Here is an 18489-nt window from a genome sequence, read left to right as displayed (position 1 = left end):
CGAAGACCCAAATGACAAAAAGTTAGTTGCCCGAGTGTTTACCGAAGGTAAAACTGCACGTACAAAAGTTAACCAATTGCATAAATATCCTGATCAAATTTCAAAACATGTAAAGCTTCGCAAAAGTGATAAGTACTACTTCGAAGTTCTCCATAAACAAGGCGTTGGTAAAGGCTTTGTGCAAGTTTATTGGAAAAGTTTTCAAGATAAGGATTTTAAACTGATCAGTTCAGAATACCTATCGCCATATTCCGACGATATCTTGGTTACTTCGAAAAACAAAGATGTTTTGCATAGAGTACTCTCAGGTCGTCATCGCCACGAACTCGAGCAGAAATCCAAAAGAATAAGCAAAGAATACTTAAGATTTTATTCTCTTCCTTTGATTCCTAAAGATAGTTACCTCCCCTCGTGCGATTACAAAAGTAGTTATGTATTAAGTAGGAGGATTTATCAGTACGAAGGTATGGATTACGTTGCTGCATCCTTGGTTTATCCCGAAGACAATACTACTATGGGTTTTGGAGACACACGGGCTTTGCCAAACCAACTTGCTGACGAGGAAATAATTCAAACAGTTGCAAACAAGATTACCACTTCGCTTTGGCAGAAGACTTCCAAGTAAGTTGAATATTGCCGGCAGGCTTAATACGTGGCCAGCTGATTTTCTTTACCGATTGTTGGCTTTCTTTTGAGTTGTACCTTGCTGAGTGGCTGGCTGGCTAGCTTGCTGACCTTTTTGCTGCCTGCCCCCCTGACTGACTTACCAACCGACCGACCGACCGACCGACCGACCGACTGAAACATTTGAGTTCATGGTTATTGTGCTCATGAATGAAATTTGTTTTGCTTTCTCATAGGAAGTATTTTGTAAAGAGAATTCACAAAGCTACGCACAAACCTGATGCCGCTTATGGCGATCGTTTTTCTGTAGATCTGGAGCTCGGCTTAAATGGCAGCAGTCAATCATTTCGACTATCAGAGCACGTCTTTCACAAAAAGCTCAGCGACCACTTGTGTTTTCCTGAAGGTATGGACTGGAACAACAACGCTACAGTGTACTTCATAGTTCCTGTCAAGGACCAAGGAAGATGGGTTTATCATTTCATTAATGAACTCACTGTTGCCAGCTTAATGACCGGTGATAAGAATTTCCATGTCATTGTTGTTGACTTTGAAAGCCAAGATATTGACATGGCAAAGGCGTTTGACACTGATCTACTTCGCAGTAGACACACTATTATCCCACTGAAAGGCAAATTTTACAAGACGCTGGCGTTGAACAAGGCTGTTGAACGTGTTCCAAGTGAACATGATCTATTGTTTCTGTTTGATCTTCATATCGATGTACCTATTGACATTATGGACAGTGCTCGAAGGGTAAGTTGTTCTCTGATCATTTATTTGCACGATGCAGCTCCTATCAGAATTAATAGAAACACTCAAACTTTCATCCTTTAAAAGGAATATTCCAAGTACAAGAAAATGAATGGATGTAGGCTGCAATTCAAATGCTTTTCGTTATTTTTAAGTATTTGAGAACTCAATATAGCAAAAAAGCAGGATATCACTTGCGTTCTAAAACAACAAAAAACCATTTCTTATCCCTAAATGGGGCATTTTCCAGTCATTTGGTCAATAAATTTGCTGTTAGTATATTAGTCCGGCGGCTTAGCTCCTGAATTGTGCGATTTTTGATACAAGCACCAAACTTTGTAGGATTATAAACATTAACATACTGGTGAGTTCCTAAAATAGTCTCAAGTTTCATTTTCTTATTTCAGCTAGTTACGTCTTCACGCTCTTTTTCGAAAGTCGGCCACGTTTATTTCAAAATAGATATAAAATATGTTTAAATTAGGACTCGAGTTGTTATTTTATTCTCTTCTTTTTTTGTGCTTTAATTTTCTCGGAAAATCAGTGTATGAAGGCAGGCCATAATTTGCATATAGTCAGCACGTTCTGTTTCTGCACTTTTTCGTTAAAGTTTACAGCATCGATTTTGTTCTTAATTTTATGCAGTCGACTCCGCGAAGCCACCGTAGAAACTATTATATATAAGAGAAAAAGGTTGGTTTGCACAGAGAAGAGAAGAAATGGGTTGTTTTTTAGATGCGAGACGAACATGTCAGTGCCTTATTGAGTCGTTAAAGTGTGTTATTTGCCAGAAGGAAACAACTAAAAACTTGAGCGTGCTGCTAATTCGAAACGTCACTACTCTGGTGCTGGCTAAACAAGATGGTACCACTGGCTAAAATGATAGTATCTGCTGATAAAATTAGACCAACAGACAAAAAAAAACAAGACAAACTTCATGAATTTTAATGTGTGTAATGTATGTATGAAATAAATTGTGGTTTCTATGGAAACTGTCGTTATTCCGACTTGGCACTATGTTTAAAAATAATTACATTGATGACTTCTATCGCTGTACCAAGTTCCATGCTTGTATCAAGAAGTACACAATTTACCAAAAATTTCGAGCTAAGCTGCTGGACTATATGTTCTATTTGCCAGAAATCTTTCCATTCGTAGTCTATCCGACATGTTCTTTGGTGCTTTTCACAAGTTTAACCCTATTCAGCCTCGGGGGGCTTTTGAGGCCCGCGCTGACTTTGAACTTTTACAAGTTTTTTAAGATTTAACCAAACGCTGCCAAACTTTCTGAGTTTTCCTAAAATTTATGGATGATGTGTCAGGAACTTGACATCATCATGGCAACGGCATTTTGACAGGCATGTTTTAAAGTAATGTAATGTAATGTAATTAATTTTAATAAAACTCATTGCAGTAAAAAACTGAATTCCAGAGTAAAATACAAGGTAAAAAAAAGTAAACTATTAATAACAATATATATATATCAATATAAGGTTCTATTATGTACAAGCTAGTTCGAGATTAATAGCGAGAAGTGACGAAGTCCTGAGAACGCTTCGTTCTGCAAGACTTGATGGTGCTACGACTTGTGCCGGATGTTAAATCGTAGTTATGTACAATCTCCTCACGTCGAGGCAAAAGAAAATGAAGAGGGCTATTTACATCCTGAAGTTTACAGACATACTGCCGGCAAAGATGTTGGCGCCGTTCTCTCAATGAAGTGAGGCCGAGCAGCCGTAATGCCTCCTTATAGTCGAGGGAAGGGCAGATAATAAACAGGGCTCTCTTCTGGGCTCTCTCAATATTCTTATCTAAAAAGTCAGGAATGTTCTGCCAGACAGGGGCGGCATATTCTAAAATAGGACGCACTATTGTAACAAATACTTTGGCTAATGCTACCGGCGTGGCACCGCATTGCTTTAGTATCCTTAGGGAAAAGAGTCTTTTGTTCGCTTTTTTAACAATATAGTCTATGTGGTAGTCCCATTTTAAGTCGCTGTGATGTAAACTCCAAGGAGTTTGTAAGTTGAGGTTCGTTCGATTACGTTATTTCCAAGTATAATAGGATTAATTACAAAATTATGGTTACGTCGAATGCGTTTTCCCAAATTTGTAATTTTGCGTTTTTCTGTTAATAAAAATCAACTTAAATGGAATTACTTTTTACATTTTTACGGGTTAAAAGCACATTTTTATATATTTTGAGTACTTTGCAGTGATTTTGGGTGGTTTTCTGGCATTTTGGAAAAATTTTGAAATCCAAGATGGCGGATCCAAGATGGCGGCTGTTTTGACATCATGATGTAATTGTCATGTGATGTGACGTCACCATCCCACGTGACGTATACCAAAAAAAAAAGTTTCGGGCATACAATACATCCTATAAGGTTCATGGTGATTGCTTAAATACTCTGGAAGTTACATAGGGGGGGCTTCCGAAGCCCCCCCCCCCCTTCCCCGGTCTGAGAAGGTCCAAAAAAGCCCAGTCTGAATAGGGTTAAGCTCCCACTTGTTTTGTAGAGCTAGATAACAAACCCCGTCAAACGTATACAAGGTAATACCATTTCTACATACCTAAAAATTAAAGGAAGTGGAAATTGGCTATGATTAGGCATTTATGCAAAGTGAAAAAAATTCTGCAAAATAAAATCGTTAACCTCAAAGTCTTTTTTCAAATAGTTTAGTTTTGGACGTGTTTTACACCTCGCAATTAAATCTGAAGATTTCGTCATGGGTTGTTAAGAAAGAAAATCCCAAATCACTAGAGACAAACCTTTGTAGCAAAGAGAAAACAACTACAAACTCAGCCCATATGTGACATCGAGCGTGGAATTTAATCTCAAGGCCATGTTGGGTATTTTATCGCTACTTTCGGAGGGCCGTTACTTTCGAGGGTTCGTATCTTTCAATTTACTAGCACTACTACCATATGAAGAGAGTACCAACTATGACCGTTTACTCAATTAACCTTTGGACTTAAGGGGTTGCTCAGAAACGTATGAAGGAATGACATTTCGTTTTAGGCTCTTCATTTAGAATTAGGAACCAATTTATTATCGACCCGAGTACGAGCACCACTTCCGAATTTCAATCCAGTTGTGTTCTTAGAGTCCTCACTTCTCCCTGTTGCTGACCAGTCGAAAAGGAGACTATCGGTGCGAGATTGGTGTCAAACACGATGAATGAATGCATAAGCATTAGGTCTGAAAAGTAATTGAAAAGTCGTACTCGTACTCAATCTCGCACTCGTACTCAGATATAAAGGTCACTATCCTTGTTACTCTTTGTCTTTCAGAACACAATACAAGGACGCCTTGTTTACTTTCCAGTGGTTGGACGTTTGAATTGTGACAGCACATACGTCAATCATCAAGGCCACTGGGAAACGATTGGATATGGTCTTCTTAGTGTTTATAAATCAGATTGGATACGGTTTGGAGGTAAGAGAAATCATGTAACCTATCAAGTAATCAGTGGATGTTCTTAGACTAGTTTCCAAAACACGAATCCTTAGGTGGTAGATCCTTTATTTAAGCACAGCAAAGCTTTGAAAGTAACGAACCGATAAAATTTTTACGGTTGTTGGCAAATCCTGGAATTACGATGCTTGAAGGAGGGGCCTGAAGTGTTAAAATAGGAAGTGGGATTTGAGTAAACTTTCACTGGGAAAATGGATTTGGGTCACTGGGACTGGAAATCATAAATATTTTACTCCGTAAATTCCTTTCAACTGTTTTTCTCTCTTCGACCTAGGGCTACTGATATTGAATATTCTTTTTTAATTTTATTAACGTGAGTCGGTTTACATGTGATACACGTTTTATGTGCCCGAAAGTAATGTCCCGAGGAAAGAAACGATAGATAAAGGCTGCTAAATCTAAAAGTAACGAGGATTGTTAGTTTTCGAACGTATTCCGTGTCTTTGCAATGCATTAGTATTGAAATAATAAAAATATAAAAAAGTTATTTTATGACAGTTGGGCCGCTTGTGACATTTATTGCAAAAGAAATTTATCCTTCGGGGACATTTTGATGAAACATCTGTTTGCTAACGTCAACCATTCTTTACGTCACCATGGCAACCGTGTTTGACATAGTAGATCCAAACTGCATTTTTTTATATTTCCTTTTGCTTAACAAAAAAACGAAAAAGGGGGGGGGGACGACATTTTTTCTTTTGGTAATTTTGCAGTGTTACTTCATTAAAGAATCCTATTTCTGTTTTTAAGGTTGTGACGCCGCAAGAAAAAAAGAAATCTAAGAATCTAAGGTAACTTATATGGTACTCCCAAGGAAGAATCTTATAATGTTTCTTATATTTCTAAAGGAATGAACACTGAGGACTACAAATACGACTGGGGCGGGGAGGACTGGGATCTACTGGACCGTGTTCTCAATGCTCAGTTGGAAGTTGAACGGATCAAGCACCCAGGCCTCTATCATCATCATCACTCCAAACGAAAGTCTTGGAATTAGGCGCTGAGAAATGTTGTATTTTCGTTGGCTCATCTCAAGTAAAAGTATCTTGTAATTTATGCGCTTTGTCCCTACTCCCTAGGCGAAGTGAATATTGTCCCTACTCCCTAGGCGAAAGGTCTCTGATGAGTCCAGGCAGATACCACTGCCTGTAAACCAATCAAACGCAGGAATTGCAATATACCATTGCTAGTTTTTAATAAATACTTTCGTGGCTGGTCTGACACGCATGTTTCGTCTCCGCCAAGAGACTCATCAGAGACCTTTCGGTGAAGCTAACTCGTCGAACATCGCGTTCGAAGTCCCGCTAGCGTCGAAATGATGGTGCAATCTGGCCTTACATCGCGTAAGCATTCCCATATGAGCCGATATACCACTGACTACAAATATAGTGCCGATACGCGTCAACAAAAACAGTTGAGGAGCTCAAATATAGAGATTACTCCATGGAAAATGCGCGCGTACGATTTTTATTCACGAGTTGAGTAGTATCAGAAAACGAACGAGTGAGCGTAGCGAACGAGTGAGTTTTCTGATACAACTCTACGAGTGAATTAAAATCGTACAAAGCATTTTCCATGGTGTAATTTGTTTATTTTATAGATACTGAGGTTTTTGAAAAGCAAATTAAATCGCTCGACTTTTTATCAGTTACGCGCGTGTTTAGGAAACCCATTTATCTGCCACAAACTAAAATAGCTAAAACATGTTTGTCTTTCAAAAACACATCTTTAATGAAGTAGCACAAGAAATGAGACGTCAGTTTTATACTCTCAAAACTTTTACAGAAACAACTTTTGATAGAAAACCTGACTGAGACTTGTACAAAACTTGCAAGTTCCAGTTCAATTTTTTAACAGAACAAAACAGCGCTAAACGCTGAATAACTCAACGCGAACTCGAGCGAACTTTTACTAAATTAAATCAAGAAAACAGTCTGCCAAAACCAAGGACAAACCTGCAGTGTCTTATTCATCATCTGAATCAAAACTCGCTACAATCGCTCGGAGTAAAGACGGCCCGTATTCTTGTCCTTCCTTTGTGCGAATTTACTCAAAGGTTTATTCAACTCGGGTGGGAGGCGCGGTGGCCTAATGGTTAGCGCGCCGGACTCCGGAGCGAGCGTTCCGGGTTCGAGGCCTGGCCGGGGTCACAGTGTTGTGTTCTTGGGCAAGACACTTTACTCTCATAGTGCCTCTCTCCACCCAGGTGTATAAATGGGTACCGGCGAAATAATGCTGGGGGGTTCCCTGCGATGGACTAGCATCCCATCCAGGGGGGAGTAGAAATACTCCTAGCTGCTTAATGCTAAGGAAACCGGGATAAGCTCCGGCAGTATGCGCCACTTTGGCTCGAAGCTGACCTTTTTTTTTTTTTTTTTTTTTTATTCAACTCGGCAGGAGGAATTTCGGTTATCTCGCTTCGTGTTTCTCTTTTTGTTTGAAGAAACGTTGTGACAACAAGGCCGTCTTGTTTCGTTTTCTTTTTAGTGTTTTGGTTTTCCTGTTCTGCAATATAAACGACTCAGTGGAGCCGTTAAAGACACAAACAAACCTTAAACGTGTCTCCGCCATGTCGCCGGTGTTTACGACGAGAATCAAAATGGCGATACGGTGTTGTTCACAAGTTGTTTTTCGTCGTTCGTGATTGTGATTGGACGAACGACGTTTTTTCACTAGTGAATTTTCATCGTTCGCCTTTCCTATTGGCTAATGCATTTTACGTATCATTTGTACGCAATCGTTTTTTCGTGAGAAAATCTCAGTATCTATGATATAAAATGCAATTCTTTGGGCGTTTGTAATTAATCAATTATTCCACTCGCGCTCGTTGGATATGAGATTGCAGTATAGCCAACTTGGCGCTACGCGCTTCGGTGGCTCTCTACCATCTCATATCCAACGCGTGCTCGTGGAATAATTGTTAAATATTCAGGCACCGAGACAAAGTCGAGGCAAATATTTATCGAACAGTTCACTGAGCCTGAGGTAAATAATTGTTTTAGTATAACTTTGAGACGTGAATATCAAGAACTACAAAATAAAGCACTTTTTTTTTTTTTTTTTTTTTTCATTTTTTTATCGCTTTTTGGGGGTACTTGATATTTAACTCTGAGCTGAACATTATACTAAAACGATTATTTGCCTCGGGCTCAGTGAACATTGATAATATTCACCAATACTCACTTCGCCTTCGGTTAATAATTCTAAAATGTAATGAAATGAAAAACAATGCAATGTAATTGCAATGTAATGTAATTAATGTAATACAATAGCGCTTTAATTTCTCATTGGTTAAAAGGCCCTTCACCAAAAGTGACCTTAAAAACAATTTCTTACTCGACAAAATTTTAAAACGAGTAGTATACCACGCTTATATGGGTCCTAAACAATCAGGAACCAGTACATATTATTAAAAATTTAAATGGACCAATCACAGAGCTGGATTGCCTGATTTACATATCCAAGATGGCCGACTTGATTTTTTAATAAGAAAAAATATGCATACATGCCCAAGTAAGGTAAGCTATTAGTAAATAATAAAGATGGTAAATTTCAAGCTCGGTGATAAATAGTGAAGAAATTATTCAACATGACACGAGCGTGGGACTCCATTTTTTGCAGTCTGAATGTCTCAGTACTCGTCGGAAAACATCGCGCAATTGGCGAAGCGCTCAAGTTTAGTTTTGGTTGCAACGTTTTTCTTTTTTTACGACCGCTAAACACCGCTAAATTTAAATCACGAGGTTCTGTTCTATTGGTAAAACTTCTTTTCAATTCATCGTACAGTAACACTACTTTACTTCAAAGTAACCGTGATATCGTGGCATTCAGGTCAGTGACTTGATATCGTAGGATATCAGGACAGTAGATCGCGCTTCCACATGACCCTTTGCTCTTCTTGGGCAACCTACTCATTGGGTACAGTAATGTCTAATATGTATGTATTATTTTGAGGGTAAGGATATAAGGTGAACATTGTTGGATTTGCATTTAACATAAAGGATATATTTCGAGTGTTTACTGGTTTACTAAGAATAGTCTAAATCGAACGTGATGTATCGTTTAATAAAAAGAATTTGCAGGGCATTTTCACATAGTGGACCTTCATCCATTGTTACCTGATCGAATTAGAATTTATAACTAGTACGTGTTGGTGTTAGTGAAGTAAAAATCCGGAGAAGCCGGGAAAAAACCCACGGAGCAAGGGCGAGACGCAACTTTCTATAGATATTAGGTTAATTAGCATTTCATGGCAGGTCCACACCAGCCTTTAGGTTGCCTTATTAGATTAACAAAAAGGATAAGTACTATGTATGTATTTACAAACTCATTCCACATATGAAAGATTTTAACGCAAAAGCTGGTGCGCTTTCCATTTCTGTTAAAAAATCGGTAAGGATTTTCCTGTAAATGGAACACTACAATTTTTCAACAAATACAATGGTACGGAACGAGTGTGTGCCAACTGAAAACTTTCCATTGTGAAGGACCCGTTCCTTTTCATTTTCCACCGAAACAGCCGCGTACTTCACCGGGAAGTATGGTAATAATTAGAAAAAGCTTAATGAGCCAGTAAAATCCGAACATTCCGGTAAAAACGAGAAAAGAGGAATGCATTTGAAGGTATTCCACTTTAATTTCCGAACCATTTTAAAGTGGGAAAGACTGTTGCATTTGATTTTTCAACAGAACGACTGTCTTTTTCTGTACAAATGGCATGCGCCCCTGAACAGAGCTGAATCAAAGATACATGTTACAGGGGTACTTGCTTCTCGCAAAAAAAGCTTTCCGCAAGAAAATCCGTTGTAGCCGTATCTGCCGTGAATGCGATCCGTCAGATACTGCGGATGTGCAACAGCCTTCCAGACTTCCAATTGGCAGGGATAGATCCTTTTATTAAAGTTTCATTGTTTTCCAACTTCCTACATGGCGTGTCCTACAAAGTAAGCACGGGACTGCCGTGTTAAAAATCCATCTTGATGTCCGAAATGAGAACTTGAAACTGTAACCCCTTACAAGGGAATCCTTGAATCTCTCTGCAAACCCCTTAACTAGGGATGTTAATTCGTGTCCGAGGCCTTTTACTGTCTTCAAAAGCATAGGAGGCAGTAGTCTTCTCGCACAGACCGAACAATATCCAAAAACATTTTTCAGGTGTAGTTTATTACAAATTGAGTCCTCAAGGGATGGGGCCTATATTCGATTAAAAAACCTCCAATGTAAAATCCACAAATCCTCGCTTTCTACTAGAAACCTCAATCCCAGTGTACTGATGTATTGTTTTCTTTCAAGAATTCTTTCGAAGTGCAATGCAATGAATTTCCGGGATTTTTACAGTTACAATCCGAGTAGATCCCGCATCAACCTCGTACCTGGATTCTTCGCTTCTTACTGCGCAAGCTTGCTTTCCGACCGCTGGTTAAAGAGAAGAAAACTCGGAGAAGGACAGTGCTCCCGCATTCTTAGCCGCCTTATTTATAAGCTAATCAAGGACGTTGTTTTGGAAATACCTAATCGCCGACCGGTTAGCTCAGTTGGTAGAGCGCCGGACTGCCGTGCGGGAGGTCTCGGGTTCGAGCCCAGACCGGACAAACACTCAGGGTCTTAAAATAACCGAGGAGAACGTGCTGCCTTTGCAATATGACAACTGCAAATGGTTAGATTTTCTAGTCTTCTCGGATAAGGACGATAAACCGTAGGACCCGTCTCCTGCATCTTCAGTATTATATGGTCAGCAGGGACGTTAAAGAACCCACACACTTATCGCAAAGAGTAGGGCACGGAGTTCCCGGTGTCGGGGTCTGGCCTTGTTTCACGGGTTGGTGCTTCACATAGGGTTAACCTCACTGCGCCTTTCCCCTTGGATAGAATTGTCCAAGAAAAATTACTATGAACTATCGGAACCTAGTGGAAAGACCTACTGCGGCATAATCAAATCGCTTTTAAGGTTCTTTTATGGACTTTTTGCTGCAGTGTTATTCCATAAAGGATTTACCAAGAGTTCTCAAATAATCTGTAGTCATTTTTGCCATTCCCATTTTACGCTAATTTTTCCTGATCCCAGTGATCTATTAATTCCAGCCCCAGAGCGTCGAATGCCATTTTCCCAGTGCAAAATAGGCCATTTCCGAGTTCCCCTTTTCCTCTGTTTTAAAATTTACGTGCGAAACCGTGCATATGAAAATGAGTTTCACATACAGGTCTATTTTCATGCAAATCAAACTCATTTTTATTTGAATGGTTTCGCACGTAGACTCGTTTTGAAACAGAGGCCAAGTGTAATTCGGAAAAGTCCTATTTGACAAATACCAGTTCCAATTTTTCGCCTTTAGGACCCTTTAGCTTAACGAAGTACTACTGCTATTTTTTGCAATAACGTGCGACAGCTTGTTGTTATAATAAACTCGGCAGCTATTTTAATGCAAATTTATTACAAAGTGATTCAGGTATGACAAAGTGCCACAAGATTATTTAAAAGTGCTACAAGTATTACAGTTATATGCTCTTTTTAGTAATACCAATGCAAAATGAAACTTATGGTCCAACGAAAATGATTCGCCTTCCAAAATTAAAGTAAACAGAAAACCTACTTCGAAAGTATACTCAAATGGTAAGCTTGTCACATTTTTACCAAAAATGAAAGATTATTTTAAACTGCACACGAAGGAGAGATCAAATAAACTCCGCCTATTGTGTGAGACTTGAAGTCGGACCATTTGTACACGTTCCCCTCCCCTGCCAGGCACGATTTGGACATACTAGCAATCCCGAGGTGATCAATGACTCGATTCCAGATATTGACACCTGTCATTTCACCGACAAAACTCTGAGACGCAGAAAATCCTCCAGCCACTGAGTCTTGCTCTTGTCCCAACACTAAGGATCCAGCGCCGCGGATCACGTGACCTAAAAAAACAAAACATTGTATTGGTTGTCTCCCTTGAAGTCGTTATTCTGGTCGTCAGGCAACACGTTTTCCATTTAGTGTCGTGCGTTGCGTGACGATAAAAATTGTTTCGCGCGCTCTTTGGATTCAATGCTGACGATGACAATCATGCTTTAAGGACGTTCGCGTTCGCGTTCACAAAATGCATGTCGCAACGTCACGCCACGTCATTCATCGAGTGCACGCGCTGAGGAAACTTTTTCAACACATATAGAGCGGGTAGCCGTTGCGTTAACTTTGCTTTGCTTCCTTAAATAATAAATAAAATAAATAAATAATATTTTAAGAGGAGGCCTCCAATCACCTAGGGGGTGGTTTTCAGGAGGGTCCTCTGAGAAAATAAATGTTAAACATTAAAATAAAAAATCAAAAACAAAAAAAACAAAACAAGAAAAAACTACTAACTAAGGTAAAAAGGGAAATAAAAAAGTATAAAATCAAGAAGTACAAATGTAAATCTAAAAAAAAATACTACTGTCCTAAAAAACTAATTACAAATAGTATCTATTAAATTATATAAATGTGAATAAAAATTTTCATATTAATTTTTCAGAAGAACTTTGTAAGGGTTTTCTTAAAAATCTCGCATGGCATCGGCTTTCAAAAATCTGGAAGAGAAACCAGTCATTTGTAAAGCGGAAGTAGGATACTCTCTTCCGCTTCCGTTTTAGTTAGGCAGTCAGGTAGGTATCTGTCTAGTGTTGTAGCCTGTAACTTCTAATGTCGATTTAAAATCATGTTGCGAATTCTCTATTGTACGGCTGTGCATCATGAGAAGACGTCTTCCAGCCAGAGGGAGCCATTCAGTGACTTCAGAGCTTCTGAAGAAGAATTTGCCTAATTTAATTTTTTTCGCAATTTGTTCTGAAACTCATTTTTTCCATTTCTATTTTAACCGGGTTGATCTCCCCATACTTGTCGGCGTCTGGTGTGGCAGCACTAGCCCATTGTGAGGCTATGCGAGTTCTGTCACTGAAATTCGATAAAAGAGAAAGTCGATGACTAGTTTCTTGCATGCTGATTGTGGCTTCCACTCCATTCCATTGTACTCCCAGATTTTGACTGCACGCATCGATGTGTACATTTGATTGAAACTCAATGTCTTCAAGAAAATCCTTACTCCTGCCGATCTTACATATAACCTGTTGTCGGTGTACTTATTTTAGCGTTCACTTTCCAGAGCATGAGTTCTTGACGTGTTGTGCGTCGCAAAGAGAACAGCATCATCTGCATAAAAATCACCCGGGTCTTAACAGCATTTGGCAGGCTATTAATGTAAATTAAACACAAGGGGCCCAGATGCTGCCTTGTGGCACGCCAATGTGATGGTATGTGGCTCTGATGATTCTCCGTTTATCAAAACACTTTGCTGTCTATTGGTAAGATATGATCTGAACCATCTTAAAGATCTTCAGAGTCCACTCGAGCTTGCGTAGTAGCACTTGGTTCAGAGAGTAAACCCTTGGAGATATCGATAAACAGTAGGCCGGTTACTTTACCTTCGTCCATAGATTCTAGAACCCAGTTATTCAATTGCGTGATAGCCTGTCAGTGCAGCCCCCTGAAGCCATACTGGTGTTGATACAGAAAATTTAGCTGATGTAGATGGGCATTCAACTGGGAATGCACTGCTCTTTCTACGACTTTACTCAATACCGGCAACACAGAGATAGGCCGATAGTTCTCAACTTGCAATTTATCATCAGACTTGTGTAAAGGAGTAACGCGTGCAACTTTCCACAATCAGGGACAATACCATCGCTAATTGATTTGTTCACAAGATAGGTGATTGACGGAGCAAGCTCCATCTCAGCATCTTTTAGCAGCCTTGCTGGAATTTTGTCGTCCAGCCGCCTTATTAACTTTCAAGGAATGCAAAATCCTTTGAACAGTCTTCTTTCAACCCGTTGTAAGTCCCAGGTGGATTCGATATCACTCTTCGTATTTGCTTCTTTCACCGTTTCATATTTCTTCCATGCGTCCTTACTCACAGGGTTCAATCGACCAGCAACTTTGCTGCCAATGGCAGCAAAAAACTTGTTGAATTTTGTTGCTACGCTTTTTGCCTCGGTTACTAAACGTTTCCCGCCAATACTTGAAAAGGTGAGCCCCCCTGCTTATTAGAACCAATCACGGAGTTTAGCGAACGCCACATGTCCTTAGGTGGTCTGTTACCCCTACTTTTATCGGGATAAATCACCTTTTCTGATAAATCTCTAACGATTGACAAAAAATGAGGCAAATTTGGATGTTAGAAGTTTAATAGTTTTCATTTTTTTGTTTTTCTGCGCGCGATCGAGTCAGTCACATTTTGCTATTTTGAACGTTTGCAAATCTAATTGTTTAAGACATGATTTATCCCATTTAGGGGCTGTAAAAGAGAAATTTATTAGTTCAATAGACCCACTCAAGCAAACTCGGACAAAGGAAGCTGGCCCCGGTGACCCCTATTTTTTTTACAGTTCTAGCATGAGTTACTCGTAATTAGCAGTGGTGAAAGTTTAAAAAAAATTACAATATTAGAAGATTTTCGCGTGAACCTTTTTAAATGCTGCGCGTACGCAATTGATCAAAAACTTCGATCGGGCGTTTACTTTCTTGCTAGAAAGGCACGATTTCTGACGAACCAGATATTAGAATTTTAAAACATTTAACGAGGTATTACTTAATACAAAATCTGAAATTTAACAATTAAATTTTTACACAATCAAAAAGCAAAAAGCAACGAAAAAAAAAAAAAATAAAATTTCCCTTTGTTAGAACTGTGTTACTACATTATGTTAAAATGTCAGACTTTTTTCCGAGTCTGCTGTAGACAAACTATTGAAAAAACTATGGAAAATATTGGCGACTGTATTTTCTTTTTTTTTCGAAACGCATGAAACATATTTCTTCTATCTGGCGCCGTGTTCGCCATTTAAAATCAGCATTTAAAATCACTGTTTATATGCGCTACGCAGTCGCTCGAAATCATACAATGGGTCTGTGTGGTCCGGTCAGAGACAGCACTTGACCTTGCATGTCCGGTCGCTCGCGAAAAATATCGTACATCGTAGATCAGATGTCGTGTTATAAGGTTACGCAACTAGGATAAAACGCATAGCCTGTAGAAAGTTACACAATTGTTACAAATGGAAAAATCTACGGTGCAAAGAAAATATAAGTGGCCGAAAAGTGTCCGTAAAGCGAGGTTAACTTTGTATAAGAGCGTTTCACTTGGGGTACAGAAAAAAGTGTTCGTTGCCGTTATTAACGGGTGTCCATATTAAGCGGGTAATTTTAGAGAAAATGCATGGTGAAACAAAATTGTTCGTATTAAGCGGGTGCCGTAAAGCGGTGTTCCACTGAACTTTAATTTACGTAAATTTTTGACAAATTTCCTAAAAATATTTAAAACTCTTTGTAAAACGTCATCGCTTCTGTATGCATTGCGTGTCATTTATTTTAATTAGCTGGGTTGCCATGATAAACCAAATATGGCTTAAAGCGCCAACAAAAATGCAATAGCTTATCTTGTAACCTGCCAGTTATGAGCTCGTCAGCTGCAAAGGGTTGGACATAAAAGCAAAATAAAGGATAGGTACTCCAAAGATTGGAAACCTGTGTTCAGCCACCTTAAACAATAGGTTACCAGGAGGGCCGGATGGAAAATTTCTTCGGCTACCGAGGCTCCTTGAGGTACCAAGATTCTCCTCCATACCAGTCAAACCGAAAATTTACAAAAGGGCTGACTAAAGCAAATTATTTCTTTATTGGAGTTATAAGGGTAAGCTTTACGGTTTTCTTTCTTTTGTTGAAGTTTTGCGAACTCAATTTTAGCGCAAAAATTATCTAGGCACCTTTCTTCAATCCTTGACCTAGATCTGCAACAACGCCATCCTTGTATAGCTTCCATGACCCAGCGGTATTCTCCCATGTTGCGCAGATGTGGTGCCACCTCCCGTCAATAGCGGAAACGGACGTTTGCCTGAAAAGAAAAGGGGACAGTAGATACAGTTGGACCTCCTCGTGCGACCACTTTCTGTAAGTGACCACCTCCCATAAGCGAATTCTTTTCGCAAACTTTCCCTGTAAAATCACAGCAAACAGAGCCTCTAATAAGCGAGCTCCTCCCGTAAACGACCGCTTTTTCCAACTAATACCAAATTCTTTTCACTCAAAAGCACTGTGGTCAGAACCACCTCTAGGAAGGGGACCACGACCTTTTTTGGGTCTTTTGGGGTGAAGATTTGAAATCTTCTATTGCCTTAAATCCTTATTTCAGGTGTTTTAACACGCGAGAGGCCCAATAAGAAGTCAAATGCTTACTAGACGTTCAAAACTTAACAACAAGAAAGGCTCTCGTTTTCATTGAATTATGATATAAATAGGACACGCCACACGCGGATAACTGACAACTGCACCACATTGCATCAGCTTCGCTGTGCGCGTTTGCATTTCATTCACGATTTATGGAAACCGTTCGGTTATTTGCTAGAAACTGAAGGAAAGCCAAGTTTTTTTACTGGGCGCGTGGAAATATGTCTGACTGATTGAACTTCATCATTGTCATTTTTACTGACCTGTATTCGCCTCCTAGCCACAACACAAATGACTTGTAATTGTAAATGATAAACTCGTTATCCTGACCAGGCACAGCATAGCTTAGCGGCGTTCCTGCATTCACGTCAGCGGCTTTCATCCACAAACAAGCTGTCACGGCCGAGAGGCTTGGCATAGTGTCGCGAATGATGACGTAGTCGTTCACAGCCCTTCGTGGAAACAGGAAGGCATTTCCAACTAAAATGAATGAAGAAATATGTTTGAAAGACCTTGTTATAATTGCGCAGTGAAGTGACAGCAACGCGCGAAACAAGTTCAAGATTCCCAGTTGTGGGAGGCCAGGTTCTTTTGTAAATCCATATTCTATGCTGTCTTGAGTATTCTTGCGTGCGTGCAATCAGGGTTTAAAGTTCAATGTCTGGATATCGGAGGAAAAAGCGTTTGGAAATAAGGTTAAACTACTCGTTATTTGTTTTTTTTGTTTTTTTATTCTTCCCTGCGGCCTACTCCGTGTATGCATACACTTCATTTTTTAAGAAAAAATATAGGCACTACATATTATAAGTTAATAAATTTAAATGTTAAATTTAGTTCTTCCCTCTATTCCTTTAGAATTATTGCTTTTCCACAAACTTCCTCGTAAAACCGTTAAACAAAATCACATTGACACGTTAACTCAACATTTAAAATCAAGGCCCGGTTGTTCAAATGGTAGATAACGCTACCAAATGGATAATTTCTATCCACCGCCACTTCAACCCTGAAACGCCACCTGGGCTCTTTGCCCGCGCTACGGTTTTACGGGGTTTTTAACACATTGGTTATTACGCGTGACAAGGATGAGAAGAGAGGGTCACACAATAAAAAAAAAAAAAAAAAAATTAAAATAATAAAATTTTGAATTAGTTGAATTTAGTACAATACACGTCACAGCGTGATAGTTGACACGACAAAGTAAGGCGACACTTACCGAGAATGTGCATAGAAAAGCGTCCGATTCTCAAAATATTTTTGCATTAGATGGTATTCTTGTAAAACATGGAAATGTAAATGTTGTTGTAGAGTTATGAATAAATTACCTTTGTTTTCTAATGTAAGGATTTGTTCTTTCAATCCTCTGACGTCTTTGATCAGCTTTTTGTTTGCAGCGTTTACCGATTCCATCCTCTGTAATACTCCTTTCAGCGAGACATTCGTTTCTTTGCTTGAGGAAATGATCACTTCGATGCGGTCCCCAGAAATGTAAACTTTCCTTTTGTCCACTGGACCATTTTCGCTATTGCTCAATGGAGCTGTGTTGGCGAGCCACAACAAACATAGCAGTAAAAGTGAAGACGCAAAGAAATTGAACTTTACAGCGGCCATGTTAAGATTACGGAATTACGCTTCCCTAGTAGCTTAAACGACGAAATAAAATACCTAACTTTAAGTACTATGTTATTTATATCCTTATAAGAGACACGTGTGCACTTGTGTCACCCGATACTGTTTATTGTCTGACTTGAGCTTGACTACTAGAAGCCTTTTTAGAAAGGTTCGAACAAGACTTAAATGGAATATATGTAGTGAAGATTTCAGGCAAGAAACAATTAGGCGACCTTAGGTCTGTCTAACAATTGCAAGGAGAAGATTGATCTAACGACAGATCAAGAACAAGTTTATTTACCATGGGAATAAGCTTTTTTATTTGGTTTTGCTTTGTTTTGTTTTGTTTTGTTTTGTCTGTATTTTTGTATTTTTTCTAAATTTTGTATTTCAATGTTTTTCTTTCTCCTAGTCAGCTTCCCCCTTTGTCAAAAATACCCTGACCAATTCTTTTTGATAAACAGTGTATCGCTTCACAGGCAAAATATGAAAAATAAAACCAACAAATCAAGTAGAAACGTCACATTTTCTATCCTTATCCGCTTTATACCATAATCATTATTATACTGGAAAAAATATGTGCGGCAAATGAAAAGAAAACGTAAACATCCTGTTTGGCTGAAGAAGAGAAACGTGATGAGTGTCAGTATCAAATAGAAGGTTTATCTGATACATGTCATAAAACATGACTGAAGGGATTTTTTTCCGGCAACCTTAAAGGGCTCATGAATTAATCTTCGCCTTCAAAAGCTGAAGTGGCAGTACCACGTCGATCGAATG

The 18489-nt window shown here is 39.1% G+C and overlaps 3 protein-coding genes across 3 annotated transcripts in view; 1 reads left to right on the top strand and 2 right to left on the bottom strand.

The window, feature by feature from the left end:
- LOC144648619 (beta-1,4-N-acetylgalactosaminyltransferase 3-like) overlaps positions 1 to 6228 on the top strand; it is a 6686-nt gene extending 458 nt beyond the window's left edge. The window contains exons 1-4 of the mRNA XM_078508127.1: positions 1 to 621; positions 861 to 1380; positions 4673 to 4817; positions 5705 to 6228. The exon at positions 1 to 621 is cut by the window's left edge and continues 458 nt beyond it. Coding sequence (XP_078364253.1) covers positions 1 to 621; positions 861 to 1380; positions 4673 to 4817; positions 5705 to 5853 — 1435 coding nt within the window. The 3' untranslated portion in view covers positions 5854 to 6228. The remainder of the gene's footprint in view (positions 622 to 860; positions 1381 to 4672; positions 4818 to 5704) is intronic.
- The window catches only part of LOC144650905 (uncharacterized), a 152466-nt gene that overhangs the window by 115364 nt on the left and 18613 nt on the right, over positions 1 to 18489 (bottom strand). The window lies entirely within an intron of this gene.
- LOC144650876 (neuronal pentraxin-2-like) lies at positions 11244 to 17758 on the bottom strand. Its single transcript, XM_078510640.1, has 4 exons — positions 17424 to 17758; positions 16365 to 16581; positions 15642 to 15769; positions 11244 to 11762 (listed from the first exon to the last, which is right to left on the bottom strand). The coding sequence occupies exons 1-4, from the start codon at positions 17707 to 17709 to the stop codon at positions 11506 to 11508; spliced, it is 888 nt and encodes a 295-aa protein (XP_078366766.1). The 5' UTR covers positions 17710 to 17758; the 3' UTR covers positions 11244 to 11505.

Source organism: Oculina patagonica, chromosome 4 (genome assembly GCF_052425735.1).
Source record: "Oculina patagonica isolate OP01 chromosome 4, crgOcupat, whole genome shotgun sequence".
Lineage (NCBI taxonomy): Eukaryota > Metazoa > Cnidaria > Anthozoa > Scleractinia > Oculinidae > Oculina > Oculina patagonica.
This window is presented reverse-complemented; position numbering and strand designations above follow the sequence as displayed.